Raw genomic sequence first — 27,186 nt, 5'->3', positions numbered from 1 at the left:
GCCGTATATAAATGTCAGAGATGTTTTTCTCCCTGTATGTTCACTAAAAACGGGCCCCATTTTCCTGTTGGACTACTTAATAAAACAAGTAAAATATGTCTGTGTTGTTGGACTGACTCAGCACGACTGCTCTTTATAGTGCATCTAGGTGTACCAAGTCCGTTATCAGTGCACACACCTTCACCAATCATTTTTATCCTGAAACCCCCGTCCCTGGGGGATCTTGTGCAAGAGGTGATGTTCATTGTATTCATCACGGCTTCTTTAGTCTTAGCTGTATGGGTTATCCTGCATGTATGATACAACAGTCAGGCAGCTTCCGAAGCTTCAGGGCACCTTCCACACACCCGAACCATTAGTCAGCTTGAGCTGAGTAAAAGACAGGTTTGGGTGCCAAACGCTTCAAAGCTTTCCTGCCATTGAAGAGCACTCCACTTTGGGCTTTCAAGGATCATTCTTTGGCTTGTGCTGTTTCTTTGCTCGCAGATAAGTTACCTGTGGAGAAAAATGTCCACATTAAAAAAAAAAAAGTATTTTGTTCTTTCCTGTGTAGGAAAGTTATTTTTAAGCTAAGGTTTGTGTTTTAACAGACTGTCTTGAGACTTAACTGTACATTAAATAGGAACCCACTTTTTTCCTGTTAGTTTTAAAAGTTTAATGTAATTAAAAAAAAAAAACAATTTTCCTGTGGAAAAATTGTGTTTATTTTACATTTGAAGATGGCAAAGCATTTTTAAGTACTTTTTTTCTGTGTTTTGTGGGGAAGGAGTGACTTTTACAGACTTAAAATTTTTACTGGCTTTTGCTGCTTGTTTTCCCAGGAAAGAGGCATAGTTTTTCAGCTTGACCATGGATAAAACTACTGGTCTCACAGTCCGTCCTTCCAACCACAAAAAAAGTTAAGATAAAAGCCTTTGCCACCACAGCAGGCTAGCAAGTTACATCAACCGTAGGTGGTTGACTCTGCTGTGGCCATTAGTAGTACCTCAGGCCACTCCTCTTTTACCCAGGGTCCCTCTGATGTACCACCTACAGTCAAAAGTTTATCCATGTTCTCTGTGGCTCTTAGGTTTCCCCTTAGTGGGCAAGGAAGAGCCACTGTTAGTCCTGGGAGAGGGAATAGGGGAAAGGTGCCCTGTTTTGTCAGAATGTTGTGCCCATCCCTGGGGAAGCTGCTGTTTCCATTAATGACACTAATAACACTGTTGGTCCTAGTTTTCCTGTCAAAAAAAAAAAAAAACAGAAAACTAACCATACATCTACTCTTCATCAAAATTCTTTGGCCAGGAATAATTTACTGGGTCTGGCTAAGGGTTTAATTCAGGCTATTTACCCTTCTTATAAACTATTGTCTGGTAAAAGAAAGAGGGATGCCACTTCATGAAGAGATTCAAGGTACCTAACTTGGACAGGAAGATGAAGGGACAGCTGCAGGGGTGTTGTTCTCAGATACCTGATTCAGGCTCAGAGTAGAGCTCAGTTTCTGATCCTCCCTGTGGAGGTTTCTTTTTATCTGAGATTTTTTCAGGAATGTGCCAGACTTTTCAGTGGGAGAACACTGAGGTTTCTCAGTCCCACAGAAAATACTGTGAGCTGTACAGAAAGAATTTCCACAACCCTCAGCCATTCCTTCAGTTCTGTCTGCTTTGGAGGATGTGTGTATCACTCCCTAAAGATTTTCCTGATAGCCAGCCGCCCCTGGAAAGGCAGATAAGATGTATAAAGTTTTTCAACCGTTTTAAGTTTTTATATACTCTTCCCAAACTTGACTCGGCAGCTGTAGCTTTAGTTAATCCTACTGTTACTAAACATTTAGTTAATTCTAATACTGCTCTTTCCGATAAGGATAAGAGGGCTATTGGTAGATATGGGGAAAAGGCCTATGCTTCTGCAACTTTGATTTTCAGAATTTTGAATCGTCAGACTTGCATTTTAGTTTGTTTTGAAATTGATAGTTTCACATGTTTTTGCCTTATCTTTTTTAAAAAAAAAATTCCTTGTTTCCCTCCTTTCTAAGCTAGTATAGTCCAGTTTTCAGGCTAGTGCTGAATTCAAGGCTGTGGTACTAGTTTCTGAGTTTCCCATACCTTACTTGGATAGAAGGACATTTCTCTGTTCACCTGTGAGAGAGGGCAGCTTTGAGCAACGTATCTGTCCCTGGAGGAGTGGTTCCAGCCCAGAAGTTAGTAGTTTATTGGCCATTTTGGGCTAATTTCTATCTCTTTCATTTCCATACTATAAAAACCACGTTTGCACGGTTTTGCGCACCGAGCAGTGCCGGTTAGCTACGGTTAAATTATTCCTGGCTCCACTAAGTCTCCTCTTCAGTTTTTCCCTTGAAACTAGTCTAACTCTCAACCTAAGCACTCAAAAAGCATCTTACAGCCCAGCACTTGCTCAAACCTAATAGCAAGCACTAATACACCCAGACACTGATTGCCCAGCAGGGCAAGGCTCTTTATTCACCCCTCACCAACCAAGCAACTAAGCAGCTCACCCTACTATTCAGGCATGACCAAAGGGCAACTTCAGGTGCACTCTCCAGTCCAGCTGGTGAATCTGGGTATCCTGAGGCAATGTTACAGTTGCCTCATGTACACGGACAACCCTCTCCTCCTACTACAAAATACTAACATATACGAGATATGCAATTATACAGCCAAACTGGAAGCTAAGCTGTCTCCACCCAAGACTGGAACAGACAGTCAAAAGGAGAAGGTTAACACTTGCACCACAACTCCAGCCACACACAGACCTACTAAAACAGCACTGGCAAAAAATACACATAAATACACAAAATCATACTCGGAGGCTCTAAATAAAAACCTACAAAAGCATCAGAGACCTCCAAAGCAGACACCCAAACAACCTGCACTTCCCATCACAAACCAGACAACACATAAAACAGAAAGTCAGTATGCCGCACAATCACAGCCCTTAAGGTGAAATAACATACCTAACACACTAGTAATAGGTGACTCTATAGTCAGGCACACTGACGTCCTACTCACTAGGCTGGACAAGCAGAAGGTTACTGTTAGCTGCCTGTCGGGAGCCAGAATCCACCACATAACACAAGCACTCAGGTCACTCCAGAACAAGTACAAATATGACTCTGTCATTGTTCATGTTGGTGTGAATGACCTGAGACGTACCTCCCTGGACTACATGAAGAGAGACATGGAAGAGCTCTCTGATCATGTAGCCCAGGCTGGTATGACCCTGACTCTGAGTAGCATCCTGCCCTCACCAAGAATGATACCTCAGTATAAAGAAAAAATGATCAATTTCAGCAATTGGCTAAGCTTCTGGTGTCATTCAAAGGGGATCCAGTGTCTGTCAGCCTGGGACGACATGCTTGACAAGCCACGTTGCTTCGCAAGAGACTGCTTGCACCTGTCAGCCCTAAGCTTTTGAATACTGGCCAAGGCTCTTGCTGCCCTCATAGTGCCTTTTTTAGGCAAGGCTCAAAAGTTAAACCCATCTCTGTAAACAACACAATTAACAAAAAACTTAGGGTTATGCTACTCAACGCCAGGAGTTTAAATCTCAAAATGCACGCACTCGAAGCATTCCTCAGTATGGAGAACGTCACCATCTGTGCAGTAACTGAAACCTGGCTCCAGAGAGCACCCCAGCACTACTGGCTACAACTCATACCACACGTTTCGGCCATAGAACACGGACCGAAACACAAAAGGAGGGGGTGTATCCTTATTCATCAAGGATACCTACACCTCCAGGTTAGTGGCGCAGCATGATACCTCTGAGATAATCCATGTGCAACTAACATTGTGCAATTCTGCAATACAAATTGTGGCCTGCTACAGATCACCCTCCATGACCCAGGACCACCACTCCATCTTTCTGGAGACACTGGAAAGCATGAGGGTCCTACCCAACACCCTACCATTCACTGGGAAAACTACTCAAGTACAAATTCCCAGGCCCAGCGCTTCCTGGAATTCATCAACTCAAATGCCCTGGATCAGCTGGTAAACTCCCCTACCAGAGGTGAAAACATATTGGACCTGGTCATCACCAACATGGGCGACAGGTGTTCCACACTGGAGGTCAACCTGTCACTGGTTAGGTCAGACCATAAACTAATCACTCTAGATGTCCACACCCCACCACCACCCTCAACTAGGGAAACCACAATAAAAAACATTTCTAAAGCAAACTTCACCTTACTTAAGACAGAGGTGGTAAGTTTCACAGCCACCACACTAAAGGATAACGCTGCCCAAGATGCAGAAACCTTTATAAATGCACTCTATAAGCACCTGCAAGGATGCATGGATCGTGCCATCCCTAGCAAAACCAAGACTCTCTCCTCTAAGAGAAGGAAACCAGTTTGGTGGACCCCTGCAATAAACAGGCTGTACAGTAGAAGGAGGAAACTAGTTCAGAAAAAAAGCAAATCCCAAGAAGGAAAGACATCCCTGATCAGTATCATTAAGAAACTAAGGTCTCTCATGAAATCATCCAAGGTTAACTTCGAAAGAAAAATAGCCAAGGATTCAAAAGATAACCAGAAAGCCTTCTTTAGCTATGTTAAGAATCTAAGTGGCAACTCACAGATATGCACTGAACTAGTGCAAAATAGCACAAAATATACTGAACCTACTGATATTGCCAACATCCTGGCAGATAGATTCAGTGCAAACTTCACCCCCATCTCACCTCCAAAAGGGCCCACAGCAATACCAGAAAAGTGTAGTGTCCCAAAAATCACAGATGCACAGGTGAAAGCAGCCTTATCAAAAGCCAAAAACACGGCGTCAATGGGACCAGAAGGTGTCCCAGGTTGCATCTTGCATGAACTACAGAACGAACTAACCCCCCACCTAAACATGCTGCTCAGCCTCAGCCTCTCCACAGGCTACGTGCCCATAGAATGGCACACAGCAGCGGTTATTCCTCTCCACAAAGGAGGGGCCACAACTGACCTTGGTAACTATCACCCCATAAGCCTGACTAGCCTGGTCTGCAAGGCTATGGAGCGCATCATCATGGAACTCAGTAACAAAGACATTATGAACCTCCAAACACTTGACCCAACCCAGTTCGGCTTTAAGGGCAGATCATGCCTACTAAACTGGGATGACTTTTTCGAGACAGTCACCAAGGCCATAGACAAGGGAAAGGTGGTTCACACAGCCTACCTTGACCTCACCAAGGCTTTCGACACCATTCCCCACTCTGGTATTATAGAAAAACTCACCAGCCTGAACATAAACCCCTATATCACGAGATGGATTGCCAACTGGCTTACAGACAGAACTCACACAGTAAGAATAGCGGGCTCCAGGTCCGACTCTAATCCACTCACAAGTGGCGTCCCGCAAGACTTTGTCCTGGGACCCCTACTGTTCGGCATATACTTCTCAGAAGAACAGGCAAACACAGGAGGACTATGGCTAACCAAGTTCGCCGATGACTGCAAACTGGGAGCATAATTGACCCTCCGCCTGACAAGGACATCCTCCAAAAGGGCCTTACTGAGACGGACACCTGATGTCAAAGTCATGGCCTCAAGCTAAATGCCAATAAATGCATTTCCCGTTTAACGCCCATGAATTACCACATAGGTGGCAGCCCCCTTAATACAGAAGAGGTAATAAGAGATCTGGGGACCCAGGTAGATAGTAATCTCTCCTTTGACAATCATATTGCCAAAGTAGTTAGTAAATCCTTCTGTGTGGCCCATCTAATTACTAAAGGGTTCGCATCTAGAAATAAAGAGGTTATAGTGCCCCTCTACTCGTCACTCATTAGACCCATCATAGAGTACAATGCCCCATTTGGGATGTACCTCACAAGACACTTCCAACAGCTGGAAAGACCACAAATGTACCTCACCAAGAGGATCACTGGCCTCAAACATATGTCCTATGCAGCCAGACTGAAAAAACTCTGGCTGTACTCAGTGGCAAATCGCTTACTCAGAGGTGATCTCTGCCTGACTTACAAAGCCATGTCCAACTCAGAATTGATGGACATGCTCCACCTAAAGAAATCCAAGTCACTACGAGCCACGTGCTCTAGTGAGCTAAACCTCACCACAACAATAAATAGAACATGCTGGAGGGATAGATTCCTGTCACAGAGACTCCCCATGCTTTGGAACAAAATTCCAAATTACATCAGGCAGAGCCCTCACTAACACTCTTCAAGAGAAACCTTGACGAGTGGATGGGTAACAGAAAATACACCCCAGGGATCACTTCATTGGCTCTGCTTGACAGAGGATCAGTTAATTAATCAATGGGGCGGTGAAAGCCGACACCCTCTGGCTAGGCTTATAAATGCCCTCGGGCAGATAGCCTAGTACCTACCTAAGAACCTATAAATGGGTTCTGAAGATCATTCATCAAGGTTGTATATGACAGTGAGAGGTAATACACCTTTCCAGAGGGTAATCCTTTATCCACTTGATCACGGTCTCTTATTTCTATCTGTACATCACATGCTATACCAGGGAGTGATAGAACCAGTTAATCTTTCCCTATCAAAGAAAGAATATGCTTGGAGACCAGTTCTGGATCTTTTTTTTCTAAACCGGTTTGTGATACTTTCCAAGTTTGAATTATTGTCACTTCACAGCCTCTTACCTCTTGTTCCTCATTTACATTTCCTGGTAACATTAGAATTAAAAGATGTTTATCACATCCCTGTTCATCAAGACTTCAGATGTTCCTTAAGGTTTTGTGTGTCTGGATCACTTTATCAGTTCTCTGCTGCACCCTTTGGACTATTGAGTGCACCAGGCATGTTCGCAAAGTGTTTGTCCATTTATAGCTCACTGTAGGCTACAGGGTGTCCACATTTTTCCTTATTTAGAGGACTTGCTTATCTTTGCCAAGCCTTTCATTGTGTCGCAGTTCTCCCAGTTTGTTGCGAGATCCCCTACATACGCTGGGATTCCAAAAGCATAGTCAAGAGTCTTGTTTAATTCTTTCAAATGGGATTGTGTTCCTAGGGTGTCAGATACCTCATTTCAAAGAGAGATTGTCTTCCACAAGAAGAATTAGATCTGAAACTAGGTCTGCTTCTGAGGTTTTCCGCTCAGACTTTGGTCACTGCGAGGGTGTACCTGAAGATTTTGGGTCTTGTGGCATCTGTGATTCTCATGATAACCCTGGCAAGACTCCACATGAGAAAGGTACAGTGGTATCCGAAGTCTTTACCCGAGTACTACTAACAGCCTTTGTCTTTTCACATCCAGGGCTGGAGTTTGTCAGAAGATAAATCACTTGGTGGAGACAACAAATATCCTTAAGTTCAGGTCTCCCCTTCTCCCTCCCTGTTCCAAAGCAGTCAGCACAGACACCTCTGAGTTTTCTTGGAGAGCCCTTTCAAGACTGTAGTGTTGTGTGCTTTTCCACCCTTTTCACTGATATCCAGAGTACTTCTGGCCCAGGCAGCAATAGCTCTACTTTCTTTAGTAAATGACCAGGGCCAATTGCCACAAAGTTCCTCACAAAATGGATGTGTGCACACAATATCAGAAGTGTTTGATACACCCTGATCCCAGTCATCGTCAGTTGACTGCATGGATGATGGTCTTAATTCCTTTTAGGCACCTGTGTAGTGAGGACGTGCAGCAGGTATTAACTGATACAAGAACGCCTAATACTAGGAAATCGTATATTAACACATGGGAACGGTTTTACAATGTTTGTGTGAGTTACAATCCTGTGGGTTTTCTTGCTCCCCCCATCAAGGTTCATTTAGAGGCCATTTCAGCATGTCTACCCATAAATCCTCATGTCAAAATGTTTCTGAAAGGAGCTTTTTATAACAGGCCCCCAAGAAAACTGGTGGCCTCTCTCCGGGACCTTAATTTTGTGTTTTAGAAGCTAGCACTTGCTGCATTTAAACCAACTAACCCGGCTCATTTGTTGTTAAAGAAAGCAGTTTTATGGATTGCTTTGACCTCTGCAAGAAGGGCATGTGAGTTGCAAGACCTCACAGTGAGTCAAACGTATTTCATTTTTTGCAGGAACAGGGTTTCTTTGAGAACTAATATTACTTTTATGTTTAAAATGGTGTCCGAGTTTTCTCTAAGCCAAGGTATCCATTTCCACGTTTTCGGAGCCTAAAATGTGGGACAAAGAATATGCCATAACTTGAATGTTTCAGATCTTCAGATCAGTTGTTCATTCTTTTGAAGATAAGAAGAGGCAACTAGTGTCAGAACAGTAACATCACCCATGTGTATACTAGTGTGCTGTGGAAAAATTGTAGTGTCATTGTTGTGGCTTTGAAAGAGACTGTGAGCAGAGCAGTGTATGTAGAAAGTGGGGGGGGTCGCAGAGTGCAGAGCAGTGTATGTACAAAGGGGGTGTCACAGTGTGCAGAGCAGTGTGTGTAGAAAGGGGGTCACAGAGTGCAGAGCAGTGTGTATAGAAAGGGGGGTTTCAGAGTGCAGAGCAGTGTGTGTAGAAAGGGGGGTCACAGAGAGCAGAGCAGTGTGTGTAGAAAGGGGGGTCGCAGAGTGCAGAGCAGTGTGTGTAGAAAGGGGGGTCGCAGAGTTCAGAGCTGTGTGTGTAGAAAGTGGGGTCGTAGAGTGCAGAGCAGTGTGTAGAAAGTGGGGTCGCAGAGTAGTGTGTGTAGAAAGTGGGGTCGCAGAGAAGTGTGTGTAGAAAGGGGGAGTCGCAGAGTGCAGAGCAGTATGTTTAGAAAGGAGGGTCGCAGAGTGCAGAGCAGTGCGTGTAGAAAGGGGTGTTGCAGAGTGCAGAGCAGTGTGGAGTCGCAGAGTAATGTTTTTTGCAGAGGGGGGTCGCAGAGTAATGTTTTTTGTAGAAGGGGGGTCACAGAATAATGTTTTTTGTAGAAGGGGGGGTCGCAGAGTAATGTTTTTTGTAGAAAGGGGGGTTGGAGAGTAATGTTTTTTGTATTTTCCAACTGCAGCTGCTTACCTATGTCTACCTGGCCCACTCAGCTCCCCAGTCATGAGTAGTTCTCAGTGAACATAAGAGCTGGCGAGTGTCTAGTTGCCCAGCCTGTGTTACCTGGGATAGATCTGTGTTGCGAAAGCTGGACATAAAACCAATCAACTTGCCAAACATGAACTGAGAATTGCTACACTTAATGTAGGTTCACTGACAGGATGCAGCTTGGAAGTGGATGATATGATGGTACAAAGGAGGCTGGACATCCTATGTATCCAAGAGATGAGATGGAAGGACAATGCAGTGAAGCCACTTGGCTTGGGATCCAAAGTTTACCACTCAGGAGGAGGACAGTCTAGAACTGGTGGGGAATTGTGATGAGACAGAGGCTTCAGAAGGCAGTGAGGGATATCAAAATTAGTGACAGACTCATGGCAGTTAGACTCCAGTGTAATAATAGGACATTATTTATAATCTCATCCTGTGCCCCACAGCAGGATTGTGGTAGTGGGGAAGAGAGTGCATTCAGACAGCAATTGCAGGACTTAGTAGATAAAGCAGGACAACATGAATTGCTGTTGATAATGGGTGACTTGAATGCACATATCAGGACAGACGGAACAGGATATGAGGACTGCCTGGGTCCATATATGGTGGGGCAGCAGGAGTAAAGAGGAGGCCATTCTAGACTTCTGTCTAGTAAATGGCTTGATAGTAGCAGTACATGGTTCGGAAATAGACAGTCACAAGTTCACATCCAAGAATGGTTAACATGCAACTCTGCCAGACTTCCTCCTAGTAAGGAAAAGGCACTAGGATAGAATCGATGCTTTCACAGTCATCCACAGTGAAACAGTCAGCCCACAGCATAAACCACCAGTTGCCATAATCAGCTGCAAGCAGTGGTCAGAGAATGATGTAAAATCAACAAATCCCGGCTGAAGACATGGAAGTTGACTGGAAAGAAAGTACAAGAGTTGAAGGAATTACAGAGGGCTGTAGCATTCCAAGAGGAGGAGGAAATAGGGCGAGTTGAAGAATGGCAATGCCTCAAAACAGCGTAGGACTGTAGAGCAAATATATGGCCGAGCCAGGGATGGAAATAAGGTGCACAAGGAATGCTGGTGGTGGAATGCAGAACTCCAGGAAGTCATCAAAAGAAAAGATTACAGGAAGAAGTGTGAGACAGAAAAGACTGACCAGGCTAGGAAGGAATACTGGTTGGCTGACAAAGAGGACAAAAAAGGAGGGCAAATAGCAAAGAACAGGGCATCAGAGGCACTCTACCAGCTTTTGGAAAGTGACTCAATAGGTGGCACAAAGAAACTATATCAGGGTGCTAGGCCAAGACAGAAATATAAAGAAGGTAGTTTGACACTGTTCATAAGGGATGCCAGCAACAACCTGCTCACTAGTCCACAGGACATCAAAGGCAGATGGAAGGAGTATTTCCAGCAGCTTCTGAATGAAGAAAACCTCACAGAAGCTGTACTGCCCCCGGCACAGCTTATGATGAGAGAAGAGGAGGAGCCCACCCTATAAGGAGTAAGAATAGCACTAAGGAAAATGAAGTCAGGGAAAGCAGGAGGCTCATGATGAAGTCACAGCAAATACGATAAAGATACTGTGTGAGAGAGGGAAGACATGGCTCCTGAGGGTACTAATAGCAGTGTGGAGAGAGAGGCTTATCCCAGATGACTGGAGAATAAGCATACTCGTGCCACTGTACAGGAACAAAGGGGACAGCCACAACTGTGGGCAGTACAGAGGCATCAAACTCCTGTCACATTGCATGAAAGTTTTGGAGAAGGTGATTGATAAATAGATATATGCAGAAGAGTAGAATGTAAGATGGGAGATGAGCAGTTTGGATTCAGATCAGGATGCAGCACAACTGACCTGATGTTTGCAGTGTGATAGTTGAGAAGAAGCTAGAGATGGAAAGAGTCCAAATGGGCATTCCTAGACTTTGAGAAAGCTTATGACAAGGTCCTAAGAAAGCTGATCTGGGCAGTACTGCAGTGGTTCCAAGTCCCAGAAACATTAGTAGAATTAGCCAGGCTGTGTACAAGGATCCAGTGACTGAAGTATGAACAGTGGTCGGCTTCACAGAGGGGTTCCTATTAGGAGTGGGTGTGCACCAAGGTTCAGCTCTGAACCCACTGCTGTTCATACTGGTGATAGACTACATTAGCAAACAGGTCAGGAGGGGCAGATCAACAAAGTTTCAGTATGTAGACAATGCAGTATTACGGATAGACTCTGAACAAGAAGTTCAGCAAATGTTAGATGAATGGAATGCAAAACTGACGGCACGTGGGATGAAATTAAGCGCAGATAAGACGGTGGTAATGGCAGAAAATTGGGGAAATTAGAAGACGCTGAGAATTGCGTTGAAAGGGAAGGTAGTGTGACTGGTTAATAGTTTCAAGTATCTGGAAGGGGTGGTTGAGGAGAAGGAAAGTCTGAATGAAGAGGTTAAAGCTAGAATCAGAGGGGCTGCAGCCACCTGGCATAGAGTTTCAGGTGTAGTGTATGACAGAAGAATGACAAAGAAGCTGAAAAGTAAGGTGTACAAGACATTGGTGCTACCAGTACTACTGTATGGTACAGAGACCCGGGCAGTAAAGGCACAACAGTTGAAGCTAGAGGTGATGGAAATGAAGTGCCTGAGAAAGGTGTTAGGATGCACAGTGTGGGGCAGATGAAATGAGGATAAAAGAGCAGAAGCCGAAGTAGCTCCAGTTGCAGAAAAGATGACAGTGGCTTGGGCACATGTGCAGAAGAACAGAAGGCAATCTGGTGAAGAAGATTTGGGACAGAGTAGAAGAAGGTAAGAGGAAACGAGGATGTCCAGCAAAGAGGTGGATGGATTGTGTGAGAGAAGATCTGCAACAGTCAGGCATGAGTGTTGAAGAAGGCAAGACTGTGGCACTGAATCGAGGGAGATGGCGATAGTTGCCGTAACACCGTGATCCCATGTAGAAAATGGGAAAAGGGGGGTTGATAATCATGGAAGAGCTGGCCTAAGGGAGCTGTCAAATAGCGTCATTGTTGGTTTCTACCCTTGCGACATCCTGAGAATGAGATCGTTTTCTAGTATGGGCCCTAACCTGCCGGTTTCATAAGGAGGCTGTGACTTGGATCCCATTGTATCGTCCCCTTGTGAGATTACTTTCTCTTGTCCCTTCAGCAAGGGATACATCATTCTTGGTTTGGTGGTCAAATGTACCCCTGGGCTGTCCCTGCAGTGCCTCCATTCTTTGAAGGAATGTGGCATTAGTTGAATGCAGCACCATCCCTCCAAGGACAGACGCCCATCTTCCCCATGCCACTGCTATAACCCCTGTTGCCTGGGTAATTGTTGGGCCTTTTTTTACCGTACTTTGACATTATGCACAAGTACTGACGTGATTGTAGGAGCTGCTTACTTGTGTTACAGTTCTGTAGATGCTGCACAGGTATTTACACTTTCCATACCTACTGGTGATTTTACAGATTATGTCCAGTGAGCAAATAGGTAAGTTCTGTATTTGTCCTGAATTGGAACATCAAATGCAGTGGCCACTTACTCTGGCATTTGGTTTTGCATGCTATGCCCACTTTCCAAAATGTTAACTTACTCCTAGAAATCCATTGTTATGGGGAGTTTGAAGGTGCTTCACAGATAAATGAAAGCAGCTTTTTTGTATCGGCTTACAACAGGCCTACAAAAAGGCTTGCTCCTTTTTTGTACAGGCTTTACAACAGGCCTACAGAAAGGCTTGCTCCTTTTTTGTACATTAGAACTTTATAAGATAGAGTGGATTAGTGTTATTAGTTTTTTAACATAGTATACATTTCTGTTAATGTATTTTTAACAAGTTTACTGAACAGCATCTTCGCTACTTTCTGTCATAAGTCTTGTTTGTATTGTTCACAGGTGCGTACAGTATCTGCTAAAGCTCTAGGTGCCATGGTAAAAGGAATGGGTGAGTCGTGCTTTGAAGATCTTCTGCCATGGCTTATGGATACCTTGGCATCAGAGCAGAGCTCTGTAGACCGGTCTGGTGCTGCCCAAGGTAAGTGAATATGCAGAATAGCCCAGTGATGGTGATAAAATTGAGACAACATGTTGGGAAAATTGACTGAAGTCTTACTTTAGTGAAGATAGAACCACCAGACTTAATAGCATTTTGTCTGTGCTGGTTATTGTCTTCCTTTTTCAAATTCAACTTTATTTTTATTTTATTTTTTTTTTTATTGTTTTATTTTACATTTGTTGACCGGGATAGTCCAACTGGATACATATCCATTTTCAGCGGAGGCCCAGGGAGAAAAGCCCCAATTGAAGTTATACAGGCAAAATTGACATAGTACACACTAAAGAACAATTACAAGCAATTTAAATACAGTCTGTTAGCCACTCGGAGTGTAGGTTATATAATCTTACATGCCTATCGTCTGGTTAACTAAATTACAGTACAGTAGATGTACATTAACAATATAATAATGGTATCCCAGTGTTGCCAAATATTTAGTCAGGCTTATCGCAAGGGCATAGCCATTGAGTCTTGAAGTACTGCTTGAGGGCTTTCTTGAACTGGGATAAGGTAGTGTATATTGTAATGTCAGCAGGTAGCGAGTGCCAGGTTTTGCCTGCAGAGTTGACAAACATGGAGTCCCCGGCTGAGTTGTTAGATTTAGTGGTTTGTACTACAAGTCTATTGGATATGCAAAGTGGTCTGAGGTTGGTGTTGGGACAGATGATGTTTTTCAAAACGGGTGTATTTTCAGGTTGGTTAAGTACTTTATGAGCTGCAATAAGTTGGTTACACTGAATCTGCCTACATAGCTCTAGCCAACCTAGATTACTTAGGTTTATGCAGTGATGTGTTCTGTAGGGCAGGTCAGTGGCAAATCTAGCTATGCTATTGTAACAGGCAGAGAGTCTGTTAAGTTCAGTTTTGCTTAGGTTGGCAAGTAAAGGGGAAGCATAGAAGAGGGGTAGAGAGCAGATGAGAGCAGGTGATGGCAGTTCTAGCAGGTGGGATTAGGAATAGTTATATTCTATATAGTGAGCCCAGTTTTTTATTAGTAGATTTTATTGTTTTATTAACGTGAGCATCAAATTTGAGATTGTTGTCAACAATTACCCCAAGGAGTTTCGTGTGCACCTCTGGGGAGATTATGGTGCCATTGTTAGGTTTAATGGAGAAAGATATCACTGGGGATTTTTGGGTGGGGGAGAAAAGTAGTAGCTTTGTTTTGTTGGTATTTAGAATAAGACATCGGTCAGCAAGCCAGTTTTCAACTAGGTTGAAAGAAAGTACATGGAGTACTTAACTGCAGCTCACCCTGGGTGTTACCGGTGCAGATTAACGTGGAGTCTGCATACTGAATGGAGTTAGCATTTGGGATGACAGCGTGGAGATCATTAATAAATATGGAAAACAACAGTGGTCCCAGAATAGACCCCTGGGGACGCCTAAGGTGTTGGGCAAGAGGTTGGATATTTAACAGTATATAAAATTAAAGAAAGCACCAATATCTTGGAAGAAAGCTGTGGTGCTGTATTACCCAAAGAGGATAAAGACCAATCAGACCCAGCTTTATATAGACTCAATTCAGTTTTAAACCCTAATTATACATGGTCAGTCTCTACAAGTTAATAGAATGGCAAAGATGTTGCCAAAAATGATAGATATGGATCAATGTGGTTTTGTGGAGCGGAGGCAAACACTAACAACATTAAATGATACAGTGATGACCAGAAGGGAAGAAGAATGTAAGATCTTGATATAGAGAAAGCATTCGACATAGTGTGTTTTTTTTTTAATTAAGCAATGGAAGCATTTACATTTAGGTTAATTATTAGGATAGATTAAGGATCGGAGGCAAGAATTAAAGTGGGAGAGTTCCTCTCCCATAAGTTGTTTGAACAGAGGAACTAGGCTTTGCATTTCAAATTCAAGGATATAATCAGTATGGTAATCAATAAAAGCTGTATTTATTTGCAGGGGATATTATTTTGTACTTGCGAAATCCAGAGAAGGACATCTCTTTTCGGGATATAAAATGAATTGAGATGAAATAAAGGCTACCATATAAAGCATGTACTCGCACACAGATTGATTCAGCCATATTCGTATCTATAGAGACATGATAAAGTGAAGTACTTAGGAGTACGGATTAAAAGGCTTCTATTATTATGGTAGTTAAGAACATGTGGGAAGAGACTAAAGAAAAGAGATACACACACTGAGAAAGTGGGTCTGCTTGTTTATGCATAGCAAGATTCAAGCAGAGAAAAAGGTTTTAGTCCTTTTATGTTTACATACACATCCGGTACAGCTATCAGTCAGAGGAGTTGTGGACAATAATTAATAAAAAGTTGAAGGAATTTATCTGGAAGGTAAAAGGGCAAGAGTTAAGTTGAATATGTTTATTCCCAAACAGAACAATGTGGTTAAGGATTACCTAATTTGAAAAGATATGTTAGCATATACAGTTAAGGCTCATATACATATCACAAGCAGAAGGTTATAATTCATAGTGGAAAGGAATATAACGAAGTGGGGTCTGACGTTAAGGAAATAAGGAGAGACTGGACGTTTTGGAAGTGGATCCATAAGGAGAACAACCATGCAGGTTATTATATTCAGAAAATTGCAAAAAAGTACTCCAAGAACTAAATCAACACAGGAATGGAAAAAGGAAATTTTGCCAATAGCGATGACTGCAAGTAAAACAGTCAGAAGGGGCTGGAATTTAATGAAAACTGGCAAAGCAACCAGGTTATTGGGACCAAACAATTGGAGAAGTAAAGTTAATAGAGGGATGAGGCCAAGAAGTTTTGACTGCAGGTTAAAGACTGCCTTTCCTACAACAGACTGATATCGGAGTTTATGCAAAGAGAAAGGGACAAGGGGAATCCTAAGTGAAACGTCTGCTGCAGTAGTGCTTTAGCTGAATCTAGAATAGAAGCTGCTGTTAAATGGATAGTTATAGCAGGGCATATAAAATATTGCATTATAATAAGTATCAATCAATGAAGGTTAGAAAGGATTGGGAAGACAGATTGGAAAATCAATTTACAACAGAAAAATGGGAGGGAATATGTATGGCTTCCAGGTATGCAACAAAATGCAGAAGATTCAGGATTTCTGCTTGCAAGTTTTTTTTTATATATATTTTTATATCCCAAGCAGACTTCAAAAGAATTTTTCTCAGGAAAACAGCAAATGTTAGAGGAGTAATTGGAAAGAAAGAGGTTACTGGGAGCATATATTTTTCATATGTTGGTAGTGTAATAAGTTGGCCGATTTTAAAAATTCGGTACATTATTCTGTCATAAGTGAGCAAATGGGTATAACTATGGAAATAATTCCTTTAAGTTGGGGCACAAGATATGAATCTCCCAGACATAGTAAGACTTTTCTAAGTTTAATTCTGTTGTTTGGCAGTCAAAGAAGCAATTACTAGAAATTAGAAATCAAAATCTAAACTGTATTCTTTTAGTACTAATACTGTAAAATTGATAAAATAACTGGAATACAGACTTATAAAAAAGGAAGGAAAACTTACAAATAAATAATGGAAACTTTTGGAACAATACACTGAAAACAATGTTCAGGAGGAGAAGTGAGGTTTAAGGGAAGGCAGGAACTGACATGATATTTATGAAAAAAAGAAAACGTGATGTATAATGTTTGCAGATGGAAACAGTTAATGTTTGTTTTGTATTAATGTATGTCTGTGTTTTAAGTGATAATTTAATAAAGGTGTTTTAAAGTCCTGACCTGAATATAGAAAACAAGAAAAAAAGACAGGTGCTACATTAAAAAGTGACTGAGCCCGTTTCTTGGTCTGATCATTTTCTGGTCCACTTTGGCCTGAAGTTGTCACACTATGATACCCCTGACAAAGATTGGTTGATCAACTTTACACATAGCCCTGAACTTTTTTTTAATTTACATTCCTCCAGTTCTGTACATGAAATAGTGCAAACTCACTCAGTGATTTAGTCAGGATTACAACAATTCACTTTTCTTAGCTCTCAAGTCTGTCCTGTACTGTATTTAGTGAGACCAGACCCTTCGTTTGTCTGTGATCTCCATAAATTATAAAGAGATGGGTACATGCTGACATTGAATGAGTTTGTGAAGTGACACGCTAGATCTGGATGAATGCTACAACATTTATCAGGCAGAGATACCACAGGAAAGGGTGGATTTGTCCAGAGAGATCTTCAGTGATTAATCAGCCAGCATCGCTCTTCCATGTGATGAGGAGGCTGTACAGTCTACGAGAAAAGCACTAATTTGTGTCCGAATAACAGTCTGCTGCATGGTATTTCACTGCCGCCATCAGATCTGCTCTTCCTCCAACTGGCCCAAAGGTCAGTGTAGTAACAAAACCTTTTTTAGTAAACTTGTCTTGGTTGCAGTTTGAGATTCCTGGTTACGAAGACTTCAGTAATATTCTCTCGGGTATACGACCAACAGCTTGTGAACTGGATTCTTGCCCATCTATGTGGGTGATGACCAGTCTTAATGTACTTCAACCAGTAATTTTTCAGATCTTGGTGTCTTTGAATGACAGGGTTTTTCCATCAGCTTTGAAGGAAGCCATTGTTATCCCATCCTCAAAAAGCATAATTTCATAATATGATCATAAGATCATAATAATTTTGACAATTACCACCCAATTGCTAACCCTTCCCTCTCAGGGAAGATTACTAAGAAAGTCGCTTATAAGCAGCTTGAGAATTACCTTGCAATTAAAAGACTTCCTTGAGTCAGGTTGTGGGACTTGCTATAATACTGAAATGGCTCTAACTACAGTCATTAATGACCTTCTTATGGTGGGACTGCAGTAGCACCTACTCAGCGTTGGTCTTCCTGGACCCTCTGCAGCATGTGATGATATGGGACCATGACATTTTGATAAATTTCTACATAACTACTACGGTATCTCCACTATGGTTACAGAGTGGTTTAACTGACTTCTCTGGCTGTACTCGTGTGATTTGTCCAGCAGTTAATTCTTCATCCGCCTGCTCTTTGAACTGCAGAGTTCCAAAGGATTCTATGTTAGGCCCACTGCTGTTCACAGTAAATATACTTCCATTAGGAGACTCACTTAGGGAAAGAGATTTAGTTACCATGTTCACACGTGTGTGTGTGTGTGTGTGTGTGTGTGTGTGTGTGTGTGTGTGTGTGTGTGTGTGTGTGTGTGTGTGTGTGTGTGTGTGTGTGTGTGTGTGTGTGTGTATATATATATATATATATATATATATATATATATATTTATTTATTTATTTTAACACTGACAATACTCGTCTACTTCTTTCATCAAGACAGCACTTTAAGTTTGAGGGCTTTGGCTAATTCATATGTTCATAGGTTGGTACTAGGCTATCTGCCCTAGGCCTATACAAGCCTAACCATAATTCCCTGGCTATTTCTTCCCACACTATTTACTTCCTGGACCCCTGTCTAGCAAAGGTCTTCAAAAATATTTGAAATTCAACACCTTAAAAAAGAAGGCATTACTAGTCCACACAACTTGTCTATTGCCCCAGTTGTGTTCAACTTTATTACATATTTTTGCAGCAAGCTTGAATTTTTTAAAAGTGTGTGTAACGGTGTTATTTTGGACTTAAGACTTACACTACGGGACCAGGTGTCAGCTGTTTACTCTTGTTTTGATTTGTGAAGCATCAAGGATTACACACCTATTACCTCAAGCTGATCTTCAGGTGGTTGTTCATATGATGGTCTCATCAAGGCTGGATTATTGTACTGCCCTTTATCTGGGACCTCTGCCTATAGATGGTGTGGAATTCTGTTGCTAGCCTACTTATTGATACAGCTTGTTAATATCTTCTGCACTGGCTTCCTGTGCATTTCAAAAATGAACTAGAAAGCCTTAGTATTTATATACGTCTCTATATTCATGACCTTGGCCCCTTCTACTTGAACAAGCTTTTTGCCCCCCACTTGGGTGTCGTGCTCTGTCTCCAAGGGGTTGCTGGTAACTTCTAGTGGTGCACCTTGCAGTTGCTGGATGTTGTTCATTCTCTTAATTCCTTCACTTCTGGAATTTGCTGCCACAGTGGCTGTAGGGTTGCCCACCACCACTAGCGGCCTTCAAGTGGGCACTGAAAAAATACTTGTTTGGCTCTGCATGCAATGAAATGGGATAGTTAGGCGTGACTGCTCTCCTTTTAACTCCGCACTTATTATTTAAAATACTTGTTTGGCTCGGCATGCAATGAAATGGAATAGTTAGGTGTGACTGCTCTCCTTTTAACTCCGCACTTATTTACACACTGGTTTATGTTGTTTGCATTTTTATTCGACTTATTTGTTAATCGTTGTGGTATTTTGTGATATAGCATTTCAGTAAATCACAGCTGTCTTGTCACCACTGGCAAAAATCATGGAAAAGTGCACCCACAAACAACTTCTTTACTTCCTAACCCAGAACAATGTACTAGCTAAATTTCAGCATGGCTTTAGACCACATCACAGTACCACCACAATCCTCCTTTCCTTTACTAATGATATAAATCATAACAGAAACAATAACCAGCTATTGTCCTCAGCCCTTTTTTGGATCTCTCTAAAGCTTTTGATATGGTTAACCACCATTTACTTATCCACACTCTGACAAAAATGTCCCTAGTTCATCACTCCCTTCAATGGTTCCAATCCTACCTCCACAATAGACGACAAGGCGTAATACAGCAGAACCGTCTATCATCTTACAGATCTGTTATCACTTTCTTTTTTCTTTCCTGATTGATGATACATCACCATCTTTATTTTATCTCCTCCCATCTTAACTGTTAGCCGTTTTGCATCATCTTACCCTAACCTTGGCATAATTAAATCTTCCATTAATATCTTAAGTTGTGCTCTTTCTTGGTTTTCACATTCCTCAGCATGATACAGATTTTCAGAAAATTTCTAAAACCGCTCTAATACTGGTTATTTTTCTTATAATGGGCTTCCTATGATTGTATCAAAAAAAAGTTGCTTAACAACAATCTCTCCAAACTTGTAGATATTATCCAAATATTCCTTTATTTTCCCTTTAGCATTCTGCATTTGCTCCTCCTCTTGGTCTGTGAGATTCCCCTTGCTCTACAATACTTTTACCTTTTTCATCCCCTGGAAATATTTCCCATTACTTCTTAACCATATATTTTTTTCTCTTATTTCTACCCTGTTTTAAATCCCATTTTAATTGTGTACTACTCATTAGATATCCCTTCTCAAGAAGCATCTTCCCTAATAACTCTTAAATAATTTCTGCTACACGTTCCTTAAATTCCTCTCTTTTTAGCAGGTATGTGGGAAAGTGCTAGTGTCTCATTTTTCTTCCTTACCCTGTATTTCTGTCTTATTTCTTAATTGGAGCACTATCTGAAATAGTTAATGGATGTGTCTCAAAGTTTTTAATGAAATGCACATATTCCTGTGAAATATAATTGCTATCCACTTTAGCCCAGTTATTGTACCACAGGGAATAATATGTAAATTCTGTCAGAATTCCTACTACTGAATACATGTCTTCATTACAAAGTATTTTGTTAAATTTCTTCGGAAGTTAAGCTTCTTTCTTGTATGTTCCCTTCTAAGACCCCCTGATGCGTCCTGATTATTGCAAATAAAGCTCCATTATCCCCCCTTTGTCTGCAACAAGCTTTCTTTGTTCGGCAGAAAAAAGGACTTAAGTTACTCTTCTAGATGGAATAATTCCTCCAATATATGAAATAATTTCTTAGAACTGTTTTGGGGATGGATACCCCCCCCCCCTTTTTTTTTTTTTAATGGGATTCAAGTTGGACCTTCTGTTGTCCCATATTTCTTTAGGCTGCTGCTGCTAATGCCATTTGGATTCAGCTGTGCCATTGCAAGGCTTTCCTGACCTAGAATAGTGGGGAACAGTTACTACACAGCTTTTTACCTGTCTCTGAAATCTCTAATTTTATTGCAGATTCTATGCAAGTAAGTCTCTGGATGTAGCAGACTCTGCCCCCCCCCCCATGTGGAGGTGTGCAGGTGGACTTGCCTTCCTGATAAAATACCCATTTTCACATATTCACAGTCTGGCAGTGTTAGCCAGTGTAGGTCAAGGTATGGTTATTTTTGTGTCAGCAGCCAGGAGTTCTCAACAGCTTGAAGTCCGTGAGCCTGTGCTTGCTGGGTTTGCTGTTAAAATAATGGTCCTCATCCCTATTCGTCTTAGTTCAGGCTTCTGTCTTAGAAAACTGTTAGCTGTTATAGCCAGTGTACTAGCTACAGATTATTTGGTGCCAAGAATATTTTTTTATCTTCAATAACAGTGAAGTTGCTCTCTTTACTATTTAAAACTTTTTTTTTAACACATGATTTATCCCTAGCAAAGCTGTTCACTTGCTAGTCTGAATTCCAGATCAAATTAATAAGGGTGAAGCCCTCCATGGGGGTTATAATTTTTGAAATAATATTTCCCTGGCTGGATTACTGATTGAGTGGCTTCGTCAAGGGACGTCTTTTAGCATCCATGAATTTGGATGTTGGATGGGTTGCAGTTCTTGGAGGTGGTTGTAAACTGGGAAATACCCTCTACCATCTCATCATGGGATTACCTTCATTAATATTTTTCCTGTCCATGTGATGTGCTGCACAAGGTTATGAATTCCGCAGCCTGGGTGTGGACACAGAGCAGCGTCCAGACTTGGACTTTTACTATAGCTTGTACGTTTGATGACTGACACAATCTTCGTGATGCTGTTTGCATGACTGAAGATGTGCGTTTTGCATTGAGTTGTGAGGTATCTGTGCCCGTCAAGCTGTAACAGTTGCATAACATCTGGTATCAGACCTACGTCACGACACCTTGGAATGATGCACTGCGCACACAGTCTAGATAAGATTTCCATTCAATGTAGTCACATATCTTCTGGTGTCAGACTCTTGTCGTCATGCCTTGGAATGTTGAACAGTTATCACAAAACTCCAAGTAAGCCTCCCTTTCCTGCACAGAAGGATGTTTCACTGGCAGGGTGAGGAGCTCACCTCTATCTCAACTTGGTTCAGAAGGACATGATCATGCTGCAGGTGGGACATTCGACAGTTTAAGGGTACAAGTAGTCTTCCTAGATGTCAGAGCTTTGGAGGAGAAGCTTTGTCCAGGGCTACTTTTAATTCAGTCAAGCAAACCCTTGCTCTGAAATAACCAGGCAAAGAGGGGCCATGTACACTTTGTAGAGAGACAGCATGCTTGTGACATTTGGCCATTGATGGGGCAGCAAAAGGTCAGCCATTCAGTTTCCATCTTAAGTTAATGCAATGCAGGACTCCAACTCACTATTCCAGTACTGGACTTGAACTGTGGATTTAGGCATAGATCAGGTATTCCTGAAGTGGGTCACTTCAGAGCTCGATCCTTTTTTACCATTCAAAAGGATGTGGTTCTCTACTGTATTCTGGTCACTGCTTTGAGGCAAAGAGGGGGTGGTCATGGTGAATGCATTTTTATCCCATGTTGCAAAAGATTACTGTATGATTTTCTACCATTCTCACTGATTTCATGCCTCATTGCATTGTTTAAGAGAGAGACTAATACTAAATCTTCTAGAGAAGATGCTCTTTCACAGTCTTATGTCCCTGGTGATGCAGGAGATGCTAGTTATTAGCCATGGTTAGGGAGAAAGCTTGGCTCCTGCTCATGGCCTGACTTTACTGAAAATACTCTAATCTCACTAAACTTTTTTGCTGAGGCATCCAACATGATAGAGGTTGTCATAAAGCCTTTTACCAGACAGACTTCTAATAGTGAGTGGAAGAAATTTCCTTGTTTAGAGAGGGTTTCCGATACCTACTATTCAGTCAGCGTAAACGTTATCTGGACATGTATCGGACACCTGTACTGTTTGAGCTGTGGTAATTTCATGGTCAGAGTGCATGTGTCAACTGTTGTCCGGTCATGTGTCAGGCACCTGTACTGTTTACGCTGTGGTAATTTCATGGTCAGAGTGCATGGGTCAGCTGTTGTCTGGACATGTATCAGGCACCTGTACTGTTTGTGGTGTGGTAATTCCATGGTCAGAGTGCATGTAGCAGCTGTTTTTTGCCTCTGATAACTTTGCGATTGTCAGGAGTGTGGTCCAGCACTGGATGATGGTTAAGCACTTCCTTAAAGGAATGCTGCATCTTGGTTCACAATGGAAAAGGAATCCCACCTTACTGTAGGACTTTGAATTCCATGATTGACTGCCTTGCTGTTTGTTTGAACTAACAAAAACACTGTTTTAATGGTCATCCCTTTTTCATGCAGGATCTGGGAGCTGTTGGCCTTTTTGTTTTGAACAGTGTTTGGCAGTTAAATATTCGGTATTTCTCTGAACCAGTCTCATTTCCTCTTGAAAGTGGATTCCCATTTGTCCTTGAAATTGTTCATTGATCTCTGAATACTTGAACAGAACCAAGAGGGGAGGGTGAAAGTCCAACACACCCTGGATGTGCACCATCCAAGTGTTACTTTAAAGGGTGCGTAATTTATGGAAACCTAACAGCTTATTTCATTCTCCTTGGTGTAGAAAGGGCTCATACTCACCCCACAAACACTGTCCAAGTGGGATACCAGCTGTATTAGCTTGGCGCCAGGCAGCTCACCACCCACTAAAATACTGCAGTCCAAATCCACAGCACCGGGGACATGTCTGCTTAGGTTTATGTATTAATTTATCACCAGGGGCATGTCTGCTTATATCACTGGATCTATGTATTCATTTGTCACTAGGGGCATGCCTGCTTGTATCACTAGGTTTATATATTCATTTATCACCAGGGGCAAGTCTGCTTGTATCACTAGGTTTATATATTCATTTATCACCAGGGGCAAGTCTGTTTGTATCACTAGGTTTATATATACATTTATCACCAGGGACATGTCTGCTTGTATCACTAGGTTTATATATTAATTTGTTACCAGGGACATGTCTGCTTATATTACTAGGTTTATATATTCATTTATCACCAGGGGCATGTCTGCTTGTATCACTAGGTTTATATATTCATTTATCACCATGGGCAAGTCTGCTTGTATCACTAGGTTTATATATTCATTTATCACCAGGAGCATGCCTACTTGTATCACTAGGTTTATATATTCATTTATCACCATGGGCAGGTCTGCTTGTATCGTTAGGTTTATATATTCATTTATCACCAGGGGCATGTCTGCTTGTATCACTAGGGTTATATATTCATTTGTTACCAGGGACATGTGTGCTTGTATCACTAGGTTTATATATTCATTTATCACCAGGGGCATGTTTGCTTGTATCACTAGGTTTATATATTCATTTATTGCCAGGGGCATGTCTGCTTGTATCACTAGGTTTATATATTCATTTATCACCATGGGCAGGTCTGCTTGTATCATTAGGTTTATATATTCATTTATCACCAGGGGCATGTCTGCTTGTATCACTAGGGTTATATATTCATTTGTTACCAGGGACATGTGTGCTTGTATCACTAGGTTTATATATTCATTTATCACCAGGGGCATGTTTGCTTGTATCACTAGGTTTATATATTCATTTATCACCATGGGCAAGTCTGCTTGTATCACTAGGTTTATATATTCATTTATCAACAGGAGCATGCCTACTTGTATCACTAGGTTTATATATTCATTTATCACCATGGGCAGGTCTGCTTGTATCATTAGGTTTATATATATTCATTTGTCACCAGGGACATGTCTGCTTGTATCACTAGGTTTATATATTCATTTATCACCAGGGGCAAGTCTGCTTGTATCACTAGGTTTATATATTCATTTGTCACCAGGGACATGTCTGCTTGTATCACTAGGTTTATATATTCATTTATCACCAGGGGCAAGTCTGCTTGTATCACTAGGTTTATATATTCATTTGTCACCAGGGACATGTCTGCTTGTATCACTAGGTTTATATATTCATTTATCACCAGGAGCATGCCTACTTGTATCACTAGGTTTATATATCCATTTATCACCATGGGCAAGTCTGCTTGTATCACTAGGTTTATAATATTCATTTATCACCAGGAGCATGCCTACTTGTATCATTAGGTTTATGTATTCATTTATCACCATGGGCAGGTCTGCTTGTATCACTAGGTTTATATATTCATTTGTCATCAGGGACATGTCTGCTTGTATCACTAGGTTTACATATTCATTTATCACCAGGGGCATGTCTGCTTGTATCACTAGGTTTATATATTCATTTGTCACCAGTGACATGTCTGCTTGTATCACTAGATTTATGTATTCATTTATCACTAGGGGCAGGTCTGCTTGTATCACTAGGTTTATATAGTCATTTGTCACCAGGGACATGTCTGCTTGTATCACTAGGTTTAAATATTCATTTATCACCAGGGGCAAGTCTGCTTGTATCACTAAGTTTATATATTCATTTATCACCAGGGGCAAGTCTGCTTGTATCACTAGGTTTATATATTCATTTATCACCAGGGGCAAGTCTGCTTGTATCACTAGGTTTATATATTTATCACCAGGGGAATGTCTGCTTGTATCACTAGGCTTATATATTCATTTATCACCAGGTGCATGTCTGCTTGTATCACTAGGTTTCTATATTAATTTATTCTTTGTTAGCAAAGTCAGTGAACTGGTCCAAGGACCCTTTTCAGGGCAAAGACAAACATAAAGCTGAGTAAAATACAATAGAACACAACAAAATTATTTTATTTATTTGCCTTTGTTGACCAAGATAGTCCAACTGGGCAGAAGCCATTTTTCATGGGGGACCAGGGACTAAATCTCCAAATTACAATACAGTTATAATGGTGGATATTTTCTTTTATAATTGTAATAGATAATTTAGTAAAACATTTCTTTAGTGGTCAGATGTAATGGGATCCTATCTCGCCTACATTCATGACAGATGGATTCGGAGCCGATCCATCGGCTCCGACTCGGCAACTTATATACTAGCACGAAGTCTCTCATTGGCTGGGCTACACCCTATCCCAGGATGCACTACACCTGCTTCCCCAGATCTCGTTTGCCGCTTTACAAGCTGGACGTGGTCTCGACTTGGCTGGAGCTAAGTGATTGTTTTTGTACCTTTATTGGTCCTTGACCTTGGGGTTTTTTGTTAAATATTAACCAAACAGCTGTTTTAACAGCTTCTTTATTATATTTGTGATTTTGAGTGCTTGAGTCGTCTGGTGTTTATTCCTGTTTTCAGTCGGGCAAGGCCCGTTTTAGTTAGAGGGCCTTTGCCCTACCCTTGTGTATTTTTTGTGTACTTTTCAATTCCCTTTGTGGTTATTTGCTTTTCGGGCCAAGCCCGTTTAAATTAGAGGGCCTTGGGCCATTGTTCTTGTGTGCCTGTTGCTTGTGAGGTAAATTTTGCGCCAGTGTGTCTCGCGCTTTCCAGTTGGCGCCTTTTGTCATTATTTGCTTACTTTGTGGTAAATTTTTTTTGTGGTAGTACCTGTACTATGTCGAAAGAACAAAAGTCAGGGTTTAAAAAATGCACTCGGTGCAGTTACAAAATGTCCTTAACAGACAGTCATTCTATTTGTGTTTATTGTTTGGGGCCAAAAGATCTACAAGAGACTTGTAGCGTATGTCACGCTTTTTCAGCTAGAGTTCTTCAAGAACGAAAGAACAAGCTCATTCTAAAAGGGCTTATTAAACCCTCCTTTGAGGAAGCTTTGAATCCTCCTGTTGCTTCCAAAAAGAAAAGATCGTCGGGTCCGGCAAGTCCGTCGGGGCCGGCTTCTAAAAAGAAAAAGTTGACCTCTTCTTCCTCGGCTCCCCTGACTTCGGAGCCGAGGGTCGAAGAGTCTGCCTCGATACCTCCTACTTCGGTTCCATTGTCTTCGGAGCCGCAAGTTGGAGTATCGAGAGGTGAATCACCTCCATCGGCTCCAATGGCTTCGGAGCCGGTGGAAGTGTGCAGCTCAGACTCTTCCCCCTCGGCTCCGAAGAAGGCTTCTTCGGCGCCGATGGTGGTCCATGAGTTGGTGGTGTCGGCGCCGACAGTATTGGAGCCGTTTCGAGCCGGGTCCCCTTCTCTCGGAGCCGAGAGGAAAGTCTTCTCGAGTGTCTACCTCCTCTAAATCCTCGAGACTATCAGATTCGACCTGGATAGAGTTTTACAGAGGCTCTTCCAATCTCCAGTGTTTGCTAAAATGGTCTCGGCTCCAGCACAGTTTGCTTGAGCCGATCCCCGACACATTTGATTCCTCCTCCAAACTCCTCTGAGTTGTTGGAGCCG

General features: G+C 41.8%; 1 protein-coding gene across 1 annotated transcript in view; it reads left to right on the top strand.

Annotated features, from left to right (window-relative positions):
* Window positions 1-27,186, top strand: part of GCN1 (GCN1 activator of EIF2AK4) — a gene marked incomplete in the record, with an annotated part of 2,100,248 nt that overhangs the window by 1,352,814 nt on the left and 720,248 nt on the right. The window contains 1 exon segment of the mRNA XM_044068902.1: window positions 12,823-12,961. Within this exon segment, the coding sequence (XP_043924837.1) occupies window positions 12,823-12,961 (139 nt within the window).

The sequence above is a fragment of the Protopterus annectens genome, chromosome 4.part0 (genome assembly GCF_019279795.1).
Source record: "Protopterus annectens isolate FY-2018-M chromosome 4.part0, PAN1.0, whole genome shotgun sequence".
Classification (NCBI taxonomy): domain Eukaryota; kingdom Metazoa; phylum Chordata; order Ceratodontiformes; family Protopteridae; genus Protopterus; species Protopterus annectens.
This window is presented reverse-complemented; position numbering and strand designations above follow the sequence as displayed.